Source organism: Zeus faber (genome assembly GCF_960531495.2).
Source record: "Zeus faber genome assembly, chromosome: 17".
NCBI classification, from domain to species: Eukaryota; Metazoa; Chordata; class Actinopteri; order Zeiformes; family Zeidae; genus Zeus; species Zeus faber.
In genome coordinates this window covers 11,079,035-11,096,273 of record NC_137204.1, presented here as the reverse complement: position 1 = coordinate 11,096,273, position 17,239 = coordinate 11,079,035, and the positions used below count along the sequence as shown (strand labels likewise).

General features: G+C 42.5%; 2 protein-coding genes across 2 annotated transcripts in view; both read left to right on the top strand.

Annotated features, from left to right (window-relative positions):
• The window catches only part of lage3 (L antigen family member 3), a 1,629-nt gene extending 1,534 nt beyond the window's left edge, over nt 1–95 (top strand). The window contains exon 3 of the mRNA XM_080018219.1: nt 1–95. This exon is cut by the window's left edge and continues 194 nt beyond it. The gene's annotated coding sequence lies outside the window, so the exon portion shown is untranslated.
• A 4,169-nt stretch (nt 96–4,264) lies between these two features.
• LOC307242944 (myosin heavy chain, fast skeletal muscle-like) lies at nt 4,265–17,232 on the top strand (the record flags this gene model as incomplete). Its single annotated transcript, XM_080017592.1, has 40 exons — nt 4,265–4,471; nt 5,257–5,400; nt 5,520–5,676; nt 5,855–5,882; nt 5,998–6,112; nt 6,241–6,333; nt 6,451–6,514; nt 6,625–6,723; nt 6,815–6,918; nt 7,008–7,146; nt 7,229–7,347; nt 7,822–7,971; nt 8,086–8,256; nt 8,356–8,662; nt 8,770–8,840; nt 8,938–9,025; nt 9,115–9,232; nt 9,345–9,468; nt 10,191–10,327; nt 10,449–10,704; nt 10,808–11,050; nt 11,146–11,322; nt 11,737–11,882; nt 11,968–12,058; nt 12,142–12,531; nt 13,007–13,133; nt 13,229–13,347; nt 13,439–13,635; nt 13,729–13,831; nt 14,775–14,855; nt 14,958–15,123; nt 15,209–15,333; nt 15,433–15,741; nt 15,840–16,043; nt 16,137–16,262; nt 16,338–16,508; nt 16,609–16,713; nt 16,797–16,892; nt 16,981–17,112; nt 17,215–17,232. 40 exons carry the CDS (start codon nt 4,265–4,267, stop codon nt 17,230–17,232), a joined length of 5,817 nt encoding a protein of 1,938 aa, XP_079873718.1.
• Nucleotides 17,233–17,239: the final 7 nt, after the last annotated feature.

Sequence of the window (17,239 nt, the reverse complement as noted above, 5' to 3'; positions counted from 1 at the left end):
TGGTTATGCGAGTATGAAGAGTGTGTTTAGATATCGCACGCTTTCTCAGTGGTATTTAAATATTGTACAGAAGAATAAAGCTTTTTATTTTTGAACGGTGTGTCCCTGTAGGGTTCTTGCCGGGTCCCTTGAGGTGCTTAAATGTTGTCCTCAGAAATTGAAGTACCGGAATACCTTAAACAGCCCCTTTCGTGCTGAAGTGCTTGAAAAGTCCCTGGGGGGAAAAAAAAACGTGATCATTGAAAACCTGTGATATTCCCCCTGGTTTTGTTATTCAAATTGTAACGTAATACATTTTTCAACAGAATCTCTTTTTTTGACCTAGATTACAAGAGGGAAATGTAAATTTAATTCAGTGTGGTTGGAAATAGACATTTGTAATAGTGGCTGATAATGAGATTAATAATAGATATACTAATATAAATAAAAGACACTGAGATTAACATATATTTTTTATTAATAAAGATGACATCTATATTATATTGATGTATATTGATAATGATTTTTGTTTTGCGTGGGGTCCTTGAAAATGAAAAGAAATGCGCTTCAAAAAAGTACTTGAAAGTCCTTTGAAATACATTTTGTAATGCCAGAATTAAGCCTGATAGAAAAAAACAAACCTTGTTTTTCTGTTCTACTCATTTGGAAATACTATGACTATCATAGTATTTCCTCTCCTTTATCTGGAGTAATCAACAATTCATGTTTGATGCATTGATAAATTCACATATAAATGCTCCCAATGAATGGGTGTAGTTAGACTGCAGAGGATCTGTTAATTAAGCGCCAGGTAAAAGGGGTATGATATAAATATACTGTGAGTAACAATGAGCAACAAATGGCAATAGGGATTGAGGGTTTGGGGTAGAAAATGTGTTCAGTCGGGGCCCTTTAACAAATACTTATACTACATATACTATTTCATATCAGCTTTAGCTTTTCTGTCATATTTTAGTACTTGATAAGAAACGTGCGTCCCGGGTCTGAATCGGTGCTTCTATTTTTTCCTCTTGTATGTGATTACGTGACCCCACCGCCCCACACACACACCCATCACACAGTAAGCCTACTCACCCTTTGAATATTTATGATGTATCCCAATCCCCTCGACGACACATGAAAGCAGCTGTGGCTCGGGTGGTGAAAGCTTGCACTCAGGTGTGACCAGGCACCTTCTCAAAGCACACCCGGTATTAAATGTCAAAATATCAATCAAAATCAAAATGTCTTAAGACTTCTATCCGTATTGTAACTTTTCTAAATATATATTTATTTAGATTTATCACAGGCATGATACGATAGTGCCATTATTAGAGTAGTATTATTATATGATTATATATGACTATTATAGTTATAAGAGTATACACTGCACTGGTAGTATACTAAGAAATGACGTTTTTTATTTTTAAATCTGTGCTGTCAGCATGCTTGGCATACAACACAGAGTGTTTGTATGACATTGCATCTAGGTTCAACTTCTCAACCTGCAATGCAACTCTCGATTCATTTTTTTAATCGTCGACCTGTGGGATGACAAGAGCACAGCTTTTTGCTCCACAGCACCGCCACCAATCCCCCGCTTTGGAAAACGCTCTTACCATGTTTTTGTCTAGAGAAAACGAATCATCATTACTTCTCCAAGAGGGGAAGAATCACCACGGGTGAGACAAATATAAACAAAACCGAACAACAACATGGACAAGAAAAAAACGTAAAAATAGAAACATCAGACGACACATGTATCGACAAAACAATTAGGTCCAGGAAAATTGGAACAGCAATTCATCACATGGCGTCTCCCTGTCATAGTTATGGCAGTAAATGAGGTAGGAATGGAGAGGGATGTAATTAGGAGGGTGTTCGGGTGTGTGTGTGTGTGTGCCTGTGAGGAGTCCGCGTGGATGTGTGTATGTTTATGTGTGTGTGTGTGTATCTGTGTGTCCACCAGTGACTGCACAGGACTTGTCTCAATTAGTTCTGGTGTATGAGGTCAGAATTATATCGCAGCGCCTCCAAGCAGCGTAAAAGGCCTCGCAGCCACCCCTGAGTCCTCCAGCCATATAGACACTCCGCGACCGCAGGAAAGCCCTGAGCACCCCGCCCTGCGACCACAGAGGGGGCCACTTGGCACAGGGCGCCTGGATGACAGCTCTGTTGGTGTTCATAAATATCTTTCTACTCCCTGCATTGGTCAGATGTGGCTTCGGGACATTGTTGAATTTAAAAATATTTTTTTGATTTCTGTAGCTGCAGTCGTGGTACCTGCATCACCCCTTATCGTTTCCCACCAATGTACAAACGTACTGTCCAGTGCACAAACACCAGCGAATGGAAGTTAATGGTTTGAGACGAAAGTTAAAAAAGATGCGTCTTTTTCTGATTCTAACACTGATTTTTAGTTTTAATTGACTTCCACTTCATGTAAAATACTAGAGTACACCGTCAAAAAAGTTTATTATTATTATTATTATTATTATTATTATTATTATTAGGGCCACGACATATTCCAAGACAAACCTAATAAACCTAATACTAGCCATTTTTCATTGTCTACTGTTTATCTTAGGATAATTGTTTATTACTAGGCTTTTTTTTTTTATTGTTTATTGTATATTCCCAATTGTTATATTTTCTAGCTATATCAAGTATCTATCTATCTATCTATCTATCTATCTATGGCCTATAAGTGCAGTGACATTAAATCATGTTGACTTTTAAATATTGTATCTCCTCTGTAAAATTTGTTGAAGTGTGAACTGTCTGTATCGAGACTGTTGTGGGGTTGTCAGGCAGACTTAGCTTACCCTCCAAATCAAATGTGAACTTTGGGCAAAACTTGTATTTTTTAATTTTTCACATTGGAATAAAGATTTATTCCCAAACACTGATTTTTAGTTTTAATTGACTTCCACGTCATGTTAAATATCGGAGTACACCGTCAAAAAAGTTAATTCTGGATCTATGCAAATCCAGAATCCAGCGTGTGTGTGTGTGTGTGTGTGTGGGTGTGTGTGTGTGTGTGTGTGTTCGTGGGGTGTCAACAGACACTTCCACACTTCCACTTTTTTCTCCTCCTCTTTTTAACTTCTGCTTGGCCTTGCACTCTCAGAGAGATATATAAGAGGACTGTGGCATCATCATCATCATCTGCTGCTGAGAGCTTCATCCCCATCGGTAAGACTTTCTTTCTCATTTATTTCCAGATCAAGATTTCGAAAGGTTTATTTGTCACATATGTCTTTAAAAAAATCATAAATGAATAACAAAGTATCTTCACCAATGCTTTGAGAGGATTTTGATGTGTTAAGGATGTGGTTGCCATGTGAATGGCGTCATTTTGGTTTGGTGTGGAAGGGCGTCACACTTGGCTGCGAGTGTGACATTATATAAAGATATTTCAGAATTTTTTTTTGATTTGAAAAACTTTTATTTTTATTTTAGATCGTCCAGAGAAGTAGGATACAGTTTCATCTGAGAGGGAATCCAGGGTGAGGTGTTTTTATTTTTATTATTGTTACTTTTTTTACAAATGCTGATCTTGGGGTCTTTAGGTTATGTTTATTTCTGTCTGTAATTGTTTATCGTTAGGTTTATTGAATATTGCCAAATTCCATTGTTGATAGCAAATTTTTTGATTGATTTACAGATCAATTTTATTGTTAAATTTAGCTTTATTGTATATTGCCAAAATGTCGTTGCTTATTGTTACTGTTAAGCCTGCGTCACACCGAATCTGTAATCGCATCCGACAGTTGGATCCTCCCCGAGGGGCAGTCGGATGAACTGCGTCCGAGTTCGGCATCACAAAATATGTCGGAGAAATGGGAGCGCTTGTTTTTTTCCAGAACAACAGCGAGTTGTTTGATCGGATGGTCATTGACATTTGCCATTTTTCCATTAACGAGAGTGTTTATATAATGTTTGCAAAGTGTGAAAAAAATACACACAATTCACATTTATATAAAAAGCGATACCTGTAAGATTCAGAGGGAATAAGGTGATATCCAAGGTTAAGTTTAATAACGTGATTATTTTAAATATGTGACTTAGTTTCAAGCCCAATTCCTGACTGATATAACTTCCGGTTGTAGTGTCGGTTTATTGCATATATACTGCATATATATATATATATATATATATATATATATGTATATATATATATATATGAGATCCATCCAATTGATTGAATATTTATTGAATAGTTTGTATTTACAAATAAACAAATACGTTTGATGCTATTTTTTTCATACAGCCAGGTGCAATCATGAGTACGGATGCGGAGATGGCCGCTTATGGCAAGGCTGCCATATATCTCCGCAAGCCTGAGAAAGAGAGGATCGAGGCGCAAACCCGACCCTTCGATTCCAAGTCGGCGTGCTTCGTCACCGACGTCAACGAGCTGTATGTGAAGGCCACCATCATCAAGAGGGATGGGGCCAAGATCACCGTCAAAATTCTCAGCAATGAAGAGGTAGGGAGGAAGTATTTGATGGTGACCAGTGAGTATATAGCAGAGCTGACCATCGTCTAAATGTCTTCCGTTTACAATCAAAGAAACTGATGTGAGTTTTGTCGAGGTTGAACATCGGGCGGTGCCCAAAACATCCATGCGTTCAGGTCTTGAGACATGCAGAGATGGGCCTCTCCATATCCAGATTATCCCAAGGGGGGAAAGGAAAGGTAGAGTTGAGTATCATCAGCAGGGCAGCGGTAGGAGAAGCCAGGGGGGGAAATCACATCACCGAGAGATTTAGTGTACAAGGAGAACAGCGGAGGCCCCAGGACCCAACCCTGAGGGACTCTGGTGTTTAGAGTGATTCGTTTAGTTCAGCAGGATTATTTTGTTCAAATGTTCACTATTTTTGACCATTTTCTTGAATATCTTTTGTATGAAGTGACGTTCTCTCTGAACCGTCAACATCACCAGACTTCCAAGGTCTTACACCCGTGTACTCTTCTCCCAAAACCCTAAAACAAGCTCTTTGAATTTCAAGGGATGTTAATGGGAATTCAGCTGCAGACTAGATTCAATTGTAAGAAACTCAAATATATTATGGGATACGTGGTTCGCTAAATGAGTGTAAGTCCCAAAGATGGTGCAAAAGTAACCATTGGTCATCACAATGAAGTCCTTTAAGCTTATATCAATTGATTGTTAATCAAAGATTTGTGTGTGTATGTGTGTGTGTGTGTGTGTGTGCATAATATTTAATGCTTTCAGAGAAGCTAATAACGCTTGAAATATTTTACATTCAGACCAGAACTGTAACAGAGGAGGATGTGTCCAGCATGAACCCTCCGAAGTATGACAAAATTGAGGACATGGCCATGATGACCTACCTCAATGAGGCCTCCGTGTTGTACAACCTCAAAGAGCGTTACGCAGCATGGATGATCTATGTGAGTAGTCTCAAAAACGTGTTTCTTTATTCCAGTGGAAACAATAAAGGCTGGGTGTAGAAGGTTTTTTTTTTTTTTTTTACTTTATTGTAACACCTCTTTTAATTCCCGCAACTCAGACCTATTCTGGCCTGTTCTGTGCCACGATGAACCCCTACAAGTGGCTCCCCGTGTACGACTCGGAGGTGGTCTCGGCGTACCGGGGGAAGAAGCGCATAGAGGCTCCTCCACACATCTTCTCCGTCTCCGACAACGCCTATCAGAACATGCAGACAGGTAACAACAAATGAATGCCTTTATGGATGCCAGGACGAATAAAGTGGAATTATAAAAAGACAAGAAATTTAAATGAAATTTAAAAAATGTGCAAATTCTAACGAAATGAAATGAAATCAAAATAAAATATAAATTAATAATAATATACATTTTTCATCATTATGTTTCTTTTTTGCAGACAGGGAGAACCAGTCCGTTCTGATTACGTATGTAATGTGGAGCATATTGTTTTGTTTTTTTTTAAATTTTGTAATATTTAATATGGTTATTATATCTTTCTAACCTGGCTACTAAGTGTATTTATCTGCTCCCCAAAAAAAGCGGAGAATCCGGTGCAGGAAAGACTGTCAATACCAAGCGTGTCATCCAGTACTTTGCAACCGTCGCAGTTTCTGGAGGGGACAAGAAGAAGGAACCAACTCCTGGAAAAATACAGGTGGGTCGAATGTGAAATACATTTACACACATTTGCTCATCGTTATGACTGTGTAATTATTCGTGGACACGGTAAAAAAAATAAAATAAAAATGTAATTGCTAAGAACGAAGCTGTCCCTCTCTTCAGGGTTCTCTTGAGGATCAAATCATCGCCGCCAACCCCTTGCTGGAATCCTATGGAAATGCCAAGACTGTGAGAAATGACAACTCTTCTCGCTTTGTGAGTAAAATGAGATCTTTTTGAAAAATGTATTATGCCATTAATTAATTTGATCAATTATCACCTTTCCCCATGATGCTACTATCAACATGTGTGACTCCCTTTATTCCCATTTAGGGTAAATTCATTAGGATTCACTTTGGCACCAGTGGCAAACTGGCCAGTGCTGATATTGAAACCTGTAAGTCTGTAAAGCAATATATTTTTTTTTATACTGTTATCATTATTATATCACACAGAACATCTAGATCCAGAATTATTCAGGTACGTATCTGTTGTTTTTCTCTTCAGATCTACTTGAGAAGTCCAGGGTGACCTTTCAACTCCCAGATGAGAGAGGCTATCACATCTTCTATCAAATGATGACCAACCATAAGCCTGAGCTGATTGGTACAATTGAATAACTCGTTCGGTTTACCATCCGGCAAATATCGTCTAAGAGTTTAGCCGTAATTCACGTACCTCTGTTGCTCGCCAACAGAAATGACGCTTATTACAACGAACCCCTATGACTTCCCAATGATCAGCCAGGGTCAGATCACTGTGGCCAGCATCGACGACAAAGAGGAGCTGATGGCTACGGACGTCAGTAACGTCAAGCTTTATAAGCACACTGTTTTACACTGCTCAGCATGAAATACTTATCTGTATCTACTGAACATATATGCCCTCAGTCTGCCATTGACATCCTGGGCTTTAATCCCGAGGAGAAGATTGGTATTTATAAGCTGACGGGAGCAGTTATGCACCACGGTAACATGAAATTTAAGCAGAAGCAACGTGAAGAGCAGGCCGAGCCGGACGGCACGGAGGGTGAGCCCAATTAATGGCTGGTTAAAACTCCCCCATTTTGTCTTTCCTCATTGTTTTTTCAAACTGAATGTTCTCTCCCTAGTGGCTGACAAAATTGCCTACCTCCTTGGCCTGAACTCGGCTGACATGCTGAAGGCATTTTGCTACCCCAGAGTGAAGGTCGGAAATGAGTTTGTCACTAAGGGACAGACAGTGCCTCAGGTAAGACATAATAATAATTATTATTTTACATGGATAATTTATTAATATTATTATTATTATTCATAATAATAACAATAACGACATTTTTATGGTGATTAATAATCATCATCAACATAATTATAGTGATAATAAAGTTGTTCACGCTATTATTATTACTAGTAGTAGCAATAGTTTGATTAATAAAGTAGGAATGAAATCACTTCTTGTGGCATTATTAATGATTATTAGTGATGCTTTAGTGACGATTATTAGTGATACATTTTTTGTGAATTTACTGACTTTTGCACAATCGGCCATCACACCACTGGGCCACAAATAACAAAGATATGAAAGGAAATCACCTAGAGTTGAGGCGGGACTTTGGGAGAAGTTGGAGGACCCAGCCCAGGGGTTTCAGAGTGCTCTTGCTTGAGATAATTCAGGGATTAACTTGCGACAATCAGCGGCGATGATTACCTTTTATCGATCGTCTAGGTCACCAACTCAGTGAGTGCCCTCGCCAAGTCCATCTACGAGAGGATGTTCCTGTGGATGGTCATCCGCATCAACCAGATGTTGGATACCAAGCAGCCGAGAAACTTCTTCATTGGCGTGCTTGATATCGCGGGATTCGAGATCTTTGATGTAGGTTTTTTTTTGTTGTTGTTTGTTTTTCTTATTTGTTAACGGCATGGACGTTTCGGCATCAAATCATCAGACTTAAAATATGATGACACATCTCCCTTACATTTTTGACAGTATAATAGCATGGAGCAGCTGTGTATCAACTTCACCAATGAGAAACTGCAACAGTTTTTCAACCACCACATGTTTGTGCTGGAACAAGAAGAGTACAAAAAGGAGGGTATTATCTGGGAGTTCATTGACTTTGGCATGGACTTGGCCGCCTGTATTGAGCTTATTGAAAAGGTAAGTGAGACAACCCTTTTTCTGATTTGATTGACTGACCGGACAAGACAAATTGAGCTTTCCCCACTTGTATTTTCTCCCTCTGTGATTTTGTCTCAGCCGATGGGCATCTTCTCCATCCTTGAAGAGGAGTGCATGTTCCCCAAGGCGTCAGACACTACGTTCAAGAGCAAGCTGTACGACCAGCACATGGGAAAGTGTAAGGCTTTCCAAAAACCAAAGGTCGTCAAAGGTAGGGCTGAGGCCAGCTTCACCCTGGTCCACTATGCCGGAATGGTGGACTACAGCGTCTTTGGCTGGTTGGACAAGAACAAAGACCCTCTGAATGACTCCGTCATCCAACTGTACCAAAAGGCTTCGTGTAAACTTCTGGGTCTTCTCTACGCCGCCACAGCCTCCGCTGAAGGTAACGTCAGAGACTGGCGATAGCTCTTTGTGACATATGTCAGGGATCCACTCACGTATAGCTTAATCTTTCTGACTGCCATATGGGATTGTGTTTTTTTTGTATAGCGGAGAGTACTAGCAAAAAAGGCGTTAAAAAGAAGGGAGGTTCCATGCAGACGGTGTCCTCACAGTTCAGGGTGAGCCTGAAACAATTAGGTTCAAGTTTACGGATTTGATAAAATACCTGAGGGTTTTGCTCTGCCTATATAGCTCACTGTTTTTCCATCTTTCTAGGAAAATCTGGGAAAACTGATGACCAACCTGAGGAGCACTCACCCTCACTTTGTGCGCTGTTTGATCCCCAACGAGTCCAAGACTCCAGGTAGGCAGAAGTCACAATCTTTCTCTTGAAACAATTTTGCAAATCCAATCTCTTCATTGGGCTGATTGTTTTTAAATTGATTTTTTTAGGTCTGATGGAGAACCACCTGGTTATCCATCAGCTGAGGTGTAACGGCGTACTGGAGGGCATCAGAATCTGTAGAAAGGGATTTCCCAGCAGAATCCTCTATGCTGATTTTAAGCAAAGGTACTAACTTGTGTTTCTAGTTTTGGATTCTGCAGTATTCAATAGCTTTTTTGATTTCATTTCAATTATCAACCAAAACATGAATGTAGTATTAACGCGCCTTTCGATTAAGGTACAAAGTACTGAATGCTAGCGTCATCCCGGAAGGTCAGTTCATTGACAACAAGAAGGCTTCTGAAAAACTCCTTGGCTCAATAGATGTTGATCATGAACAGTACAAATTTGGGCATACTAAGGTAGGCCATGTTGTTTTTGATCTATGGGTGAATCTTTATTTATATACAAGTAATTTATATTTCTGACGGACAACTCTCAGACTTGCTTTAAAATTATCTTTATTATGCATCGCTTAATTTTGACGTCTGGGCTCTACTGCGCATCATTCCCCGTGAGGTGTACAGCAAACATAGGCGTACTTAATAAGCTAGAAATATAAGACTGAAGAGATCTAATCCACCCATTGGATAGAAGAGTAGACCCCAACAGGTGGATGGTGGAGGGAGCACAGCAAGTGTTTTTACATTTTAAGATGTATTTACATAATTTTCTTTTAAATGTTTTTATGAATCATGGAGAAAGTATTTTGAGTTCTTTGAAAATACAAAATGACTCCACTCAAATGTATCTTGTTACATATTTGAATTTTTTTCCAGCCCTGTCAAATACCAATACATAATGTTCAAAATTAATTGGAATACAAATTTCAAATAGAAACAAAACAGAAATACTGCCGATCTCTGACGGCAACGCAGCAAAGCAGGTAGTGCAGGGGGGATTGGCTGCTTAAAAATAGGCCGGCCAATGAGGGCATGGAAGCGTGTGGCGCCGTCAAGTTGTCCGACAGAACTAGCTCTGCATCATTGATGAAAATAACAAGGTAACAACAGAAGTCATTGAAATCCATGCATTTCGCTGGATGATGTTCTCTTGTTTAATAAATTTTTCTCTGCTGTCTCAGGTGTTTTTCAAGGCAGGTCTTCTGGGTGTGCTGGAGGAGATGCGAGATGAGAAATTGGCCTCGCTGGTTTCCATGATCCAGGCCATCTGTCGCGGATATATTATGAGGTCTATGTTTTCAAAGATGACGGAAAGGACGTGAGGACCATCTCCTGGCAATTTTTGTGGACGATCATATGTAAAAACCAAGATTACAGATAAAGGAACCCCCTAAACAGATCAGTGCCATAACACTTTATTTCTCCTCTTTCCCAATCAGAGACTCTATTCTTACCATCCAGTACAACATCCGCTCATTCATGAATGTGAAGCACTGGCCGTGGATGAAGGTGTACTACAAGATAAAACCCCTACTAAAGAGTGCCGAAACGGAGAAGGAGCTGTCGAACATGAAAGAAGAATTTGAGAAATGCAAAACAAGCTTGGCCAAGGCCGAAGCCCGTAAGAAGGAGCTTGAAGAAAAGCTGGTGACAGTTCTCCAAGAGAAGAATGAGCTTGAACTGCAAGTCGCATCTGTGAGTTCACAGAAGATCTGTAAACCATTACTTTGGTTTGAAAGCTTTTGAGAGAACCATTACCAATTTTCTTTTTCTTTTTTTTTTTTTTTTTTACTCCAAGGAATCTGAGAATCTCAATGATTCCGAAGAGAGGTGCGAGGGACTGATTAAGAGCAAGATCCAGCTCGAGGCCAAACTGAAAGAGACGACCGAGAGGCTGGAGGATGAGGAGGAACTCAACGGTGAGCTGACGGCCAAGAAGAGGAAGCTCGAGGATGAATGCTCCGAACTCAAGAAGGACATCGATGACCTGGAGCTCACTCTGGCTAAAGTGGAGAAAGAGAAACATGCCACTGAAAACAAGGTATACAATCAAAAACTAAAGGTTTTAGCCAACAGGAAAAAATTCAATTCCCTCATGCTTTTTGCTCATATACTGTAATTACTCGATCAAATTAGGTTAAAAACCTGACAGAGGAGATGGCTACTCAGGATGAGACCATTGCTAAGCTTTCCAAGGACAAGAAAGCCCTCCAAGAGGCCCACCATCAGACCTTGGATGACCTGCAGGCAGAAGAGGACAAAGTCAACTGTCTGAACAAGGCCAAAACCAAGCTGGAGCAGCAAGTAGACGACGTGAGTTATGAAAAAAAAAAAAAAATGTGATTGGCAGTTTCGCCTGCCGGACGCCACCTGAGTGGCATTTTCACAGACAATGGGGTCGAGAACCTATACGTTTATAATAGAGAGTGGGTTAGATGGAACAACCCTCGAAGCAGATGAACAGCAAGTCATGACAAGGGCTCCTCTCCTGAGTGTGTGTGGGGATGAGGGTTTTACCTGTTGCTCATTAGACCAATCAACAGGTATGCAGCCACTCTGATCCTGGGCCCCAATTACCTCAACCCAGGACAGGTGTGGCTGCTCAAACCACACCATCCCCACACCACAGTGACATAGAATAATCTTGGGTTTAAATGTAAGAAAAAAGTAAGCAGCACTGTGCCAAGGGTGCTTGTCAAGGGTAAGAACTTCTTAAACGTCTTCCAGCTGGAGGGTTCTCTGGAGCAAGAAAAGAAGGTGCGCATGGATCTGGAGAGATCCAAAAGAAAGCTAGAGGGCGATCTGAAGCTGACCCAGGAGTCCATCATGGATCTGGAGAATGACAAACAGCAATCCGAGGAAAAAATCAAGAAGTAGGAACCATAAGATTTGGTGATCACCTGATATTGTTATTGTTATGCCCTGTTAATCACTCTTTGTTTATATTGCACTGATTAGGAAAGACTTTGAGATCAGCCAGTTGATAAGTAAAATAGAAGATGAGCAATCTATGGGAGGTCAGCTGCAGAAGAAGATCAAAGAGCTGCAGGTACAAATTCCGCCTCCATTTACTATGCAATATTATCTATTATGATATAACAGATGAACCCAGTAAAAATTTGCCACGTCCAGGCCCGTATCGAGGAACTGGAGGAAGAGATCGAGGCCGAGCGCGCCGCTCGCGCCAAGGTCGAGAAGCAGAGGGCGGACATCGCCAGGGAACTGGAGGAGATCAGCGAGAGGCTGGAGGAGGCCGGCGGCGCCACAGTCGCTCAGATCGAGATGAACAAGAAGCGCGAGACCGAGTTCCAGAAGCTGCGCCGTGACCTGGAGGAGTCCACGCTGCAGCACGAGGCCACCGCCGCCGCCCTGCGCAAGAAGCAGGCGGACAGTGTGGCCGAGCTGGGGGAGCAGATCGACAACCTCCAGCGTGTCAAACAGAAGCTGGAGAAAGAGAAGAGCGAGTACAAGATGGAGATTGACGACCTCTCTAGCAATACGGAGGCCGTGTCCAAAGCCAAGGTGGGCGGTTTTGAAAAGTTTAGCTCTTTCTAGAGATTCGGCTGTCTGCGTGGGACTCAGTAGAAATATTTGTTCAATTTTACGACTCTTCATTCGTTTCATTCGGTTGGTGTAACGAGTCATTTTGGCTCAGAGTTGTGAATGGGAGTCAGGAGTCATTAGCTCGTCCTGAGGTACATGTGTGAAGAGTGATTGCGGAGCGCTTCCGCTTGGGGCACAGGGTGTCTCGTGACTTTCCTTCGGCCGAGAGTCCAGTCTCAGTGTGTCTGGCTGCAGTTACAGAGTCGCAAATGAACGACCCTCTTGCCGGAGTGACGCATGACTCTCCAGTCATACAGTAGATTTGTTCACTACACATTAATCCTTTGAGAGTCTTGCACCAGTTACAGTTTGGTACTAAATATTTGCAATTCCTAAACTCACCGGGTGGAAATAAAAAGATGGAAGTATTGCTTAGTTTACCTTGAACTTACAGGGCAACCTGGAGAAAATGTGCCGGACCTTGGAGGACCAGCTGAACGAGATGAAAGAAAAGAACTATGAAAACGTTCGTCAGATCAATGACATGACGGCTCACAGGTCCAGACTCATGACGGAAAACGGTAACACAAAGCTGAGACAACGCATTCAGTCGCATCCGTGATGTTTGGTGGACAATATACAGTATGTTCTTTATGTGGAATATCTCACCCGATAGGAGATTATAGTCGTCAGCTGGAGGAGAAGGAGTCTCTGGTGTCTCAGCTGACGAGAGGCAAGGCAGCTTTCACTCAGCAGATTGATGAAATTAAGAGGCACATCGAGGAAGAGATGAAGGTACTGGGTTTTCTCCGAGCATTGTTAGACTTGCATAGATGAATTGCGTCCTGCCCTTATCAATTTAGAACCGCAATTGTTTGACCGGTAGGCTAAGAACGCCCTAGCTCACAGCCTCCAGTCGACCCGCCATGACTGCGACCTCCTGAGGGAGCAGTTCGAGGAAGAGCAGGAGGCCAAGGCCGAGCTGCAGCGCGGGCTGTCCAAGGCCAACGGCGAGGTGGCTCAGTGGAGAACCAAATACGAGACCGACGCCATCCAGCGCACCGAGGAGCTGGAGGAGGCCAAGTGATTGCTGGAGACGCATGCATACATAATTTACATAAACTGACATAAAAAGCCAATCTTGTTTTGTTTTTTTAACTCCATATTCCCTAACAGGAAAAAATTAGCCCAGCGCCTGCAGGAAGCTGAGGAACAGATCGAGGCGGGAAATGCTAAGTGTGCTTCTCTGGAGAAGACCAAGCAAAGACTTCAAGGAGAGGTCGTATTCTTTCTTGTGAATTTGAACTGTCACTTATGTATGTCGCAATTTTATTCATGATTCCCCATGATTCAGGACTATATTTATTAGAGATGCACTGGTCGAGTGGCCAACAATCAGAACCGGCCGGTTTTTGCTCCTAACATGCTATCGGCAACCAGCACTTTGGCACTTGACCATTTTAGTTTTTTGTCTATTTTGGCCGTTTTTTCTCCATCATTCACGTCAAGTGGAGTTTATTTATAAAGCCCTTAATCACAATACAGTCTCAAAGGGCTTCACAAACCCACATTTCACAAACGCCAGGCTCAGGAGCACCAAACACGAACAAGAGCTTAAAAAAGTAGATTCAAGTGTGCACGGACAAAGCTCATTCACTTGCGCCCACAAAGAGGATGCATGTGGATGTATGCGCGCCACATTTTTATAAAAAATTAGAACATTTCTGCTGAAACACGACAGAAAAAATTTATTGTCATATTGACACCAAGACACCAATACAGACCTGTCACCCGGTGCGGTCTGCAACCCCCTAGTGACGCTGCTGCGCTCCATGCAAACAGGCTGCATTGGAATCATTTCCCAAAACAAGGCTTAAGTCAGACCATTCTGGGTTTTTTTTGCTTTAAATTATACAATATACTAGGATTGGTGAATGCAGAGAACTAATTTCCCCCAGAGGAATTAATATACAAAAATAATAATATGATTTTAAAACAAAAACAAATGCTGATGCTACATACAGTAGTTGCCTCTAATTTCACATGGCTAGATTTTTTTTGTTTAAGGCCAGTTTAGCCTATTAAAGATGTATTTTTTTTCTTTCTTTCTTTCTTTCTTGTTTGTCTGTTGCCTAAAAAAAGGCCAAAAATCGGCAAACGGATTGGGCCATGAAAAATCATGATCGGTGCATCCCTAATATTTATATCAATAATAATCGTAGGTGGAGGATCTGATGATTGACGTCGAGAGAGCTAATGGAATGGCCGCCAACCTGGACAAGAAGCAACGGAACTTTGATAAAGTAAATGACTGAACATTCAAATTAGATCTCTAAGCACAATTATGAGGATTCATTTATTTCAAAACATGACCAAATAAAAACAAAAAAGACTGATTCACCCAGATCCTCAGCGAGTGGAAGCAGAAGTACGAGGAGAGCCAGGCCGAGCTGGATGGAGCTCAGAAAGAAACCCGAACCCTTAGCACGGAGCTCTTCAAAATGAAGAACTCCTATGAGGAGGCCCTGGACCAGCTGGAGACCATGAAGAGGGAGAACAAGAACCTGCAACGTGAGTTTGCCGCCGGACGAGCGCGCACAGTAACGTCTTCATTTTTACTGGTTTCCTAAACTTTCTTGTACGTTTCTATGCGCAGAGGAGATAACTGACCTGACGGAACAAATCGGGGAGACCTGGAAGACCGTCCATGAGCTGGAGAAAACCAAGAAGATTCTGGAGACAGAAAAGGCAGAGATCCAGACTGCCCTAGAGGAGGCGGAGGTAAATTAAAAAAAAAAAAATGGCGCTCTTCCTTTCGTTAGCACGGGTAGGATTGGAAAAAAGTTATTTTTTTGTTAATATTCACGTCTGTTCTCTAAGGGAACACTGGAACACGAAGAATCAAAGATTCTGCGCGTGCAACTGGAGCTGAACCAGGTGAAGAGTGAGATTGAACGGAAGCTGGCGGAGAAGGAGGAGGAGACGGAGCAGATCAAGAGGAACAGCCAGAGGGTGATCGACTCCATGCAGTGCACCCTGGAGTCCGAGGTCAGGAGCAGGAACGACGCGCTGAGGATCAAAAAGAAGATGGATGGAGACCTGAACGAGATGGAGGTCCAGCTGAGCCACGCCAACCGCCAGGCTGCCGAATCCCAGAAGCAGCTGAGGAATATCCAGGGACAGCTCAAAGTATAAAAGCAACACGACAATGTTCCTCTATAGAATATGGACGATTTGAGTGTAAAACCTACTTATCGAGTTGTCCGTTTGTTTCCCCTAACAACCAGGATTCCCAGCTGCACTTTGACGACGCGATCCGTGCATCGGAGGACATAAAAGAGCAAGCTGCCATGGTGGAACGAAGGAACGGGCTGATGATGGCGGAAATCGAGGAGCTGAGGTCGGCACTCGAGCAGACGGAGAGAGGCCGCAAAGTGGCTGAGCAGGAACTGGTGGACGCCAGCCAGAGAGTAGGGCTCTTGCATTCTCAGGTGAGTTCGTGTTGAAACCAGGTTAAAAGCACCAAGTCAAGTCAAACAACCCGATCGCAGACGACATTCAGACGATCGTTTTCCCTCGATCAGAGTTCAAGTCTCCTGAACGCCAAGAAGAAGCTGGAGGCCGACTTGGTGCAGATCCAAAGCGAAGTTGAAGACGCCGTCCAGGAGGCCAGAAACGCAGAGGAGAAGGCCAAGAAAGCCATTACCGACGTAATCTCACATCAATTACCTTGCATAAGATAATGATTATCTTCGAAGTGCATGTTAAAATCCCTGATATTACAGGCGGCCATGATGGCCGAGGAGCTGAAGAAGGAGCAGGACACCAGCGCTCACCTGGAGCGGATGAAGAAGAACCTGGAGGTATCTGTGAAGGACCTGCAGCATCGCCTGGACGAGGCAGAGAACCTGGCCATGAAGGGGGGCAAGAAGCAGCTCCAGAAACTGGAGACCAAAGTAAGGGCGAGCTCAAGACGACCCCGGACGCGACGCTGACTTTGCGTTTCATCTACGCCGGGGAACAGCGGCTTCATCGAGCGTGCGTCTCCTCCCGCAGGTGCGCGAGCTGGAAGGTGAGGTGGAGGGCGAGCAGAAGAGGTGCGGTGACGCCATCAAAGGCATCCGCAAATATGAACGCAGAGTCAAGGATCTCACCTACCAGGTCGGGAGAACAATTCGAATAGAGCAGTTGGAATTTTTGAATGAAACCATTTTTATTGTCTTTGCAAATGTTTTCATCGCCAGGGTGAAGAGGATAAGAAGAACATGGCTAGACTCCAAGACCTAGTTGACAAGCTGCAACTTAAGGTCAAGGCTTACAAGAGGCAGGCGGAGGAGTCGGTAGGTAACGGGGTTGTGTTTTGGTTTGATTGTTGTTGATATTTCGCACTCCCTATAACTGCGCTATTGTGTCTTGCGTGTTTTACAGGAAGAACAGGCAAATGTCTACATGGCCAAGTTAAGGAAGGTTCAGCATGAATGTGAGGAGGCTGAGGAGCGCGCCGACATTGCAGAAACGCAGGTCAACAAAATCAGAACCAAGACTCGTGACTCCGGAAAGGTATCGTGTTTTTCCTGAAAATGTCATTTCATTCTGATAAATACGTAACACTACTTCTGTGTAATTATGAGGCTGCTAACATTTACATTTCTTTACTCGCAGCCCGCGGACACCGCGTGAGCCGACT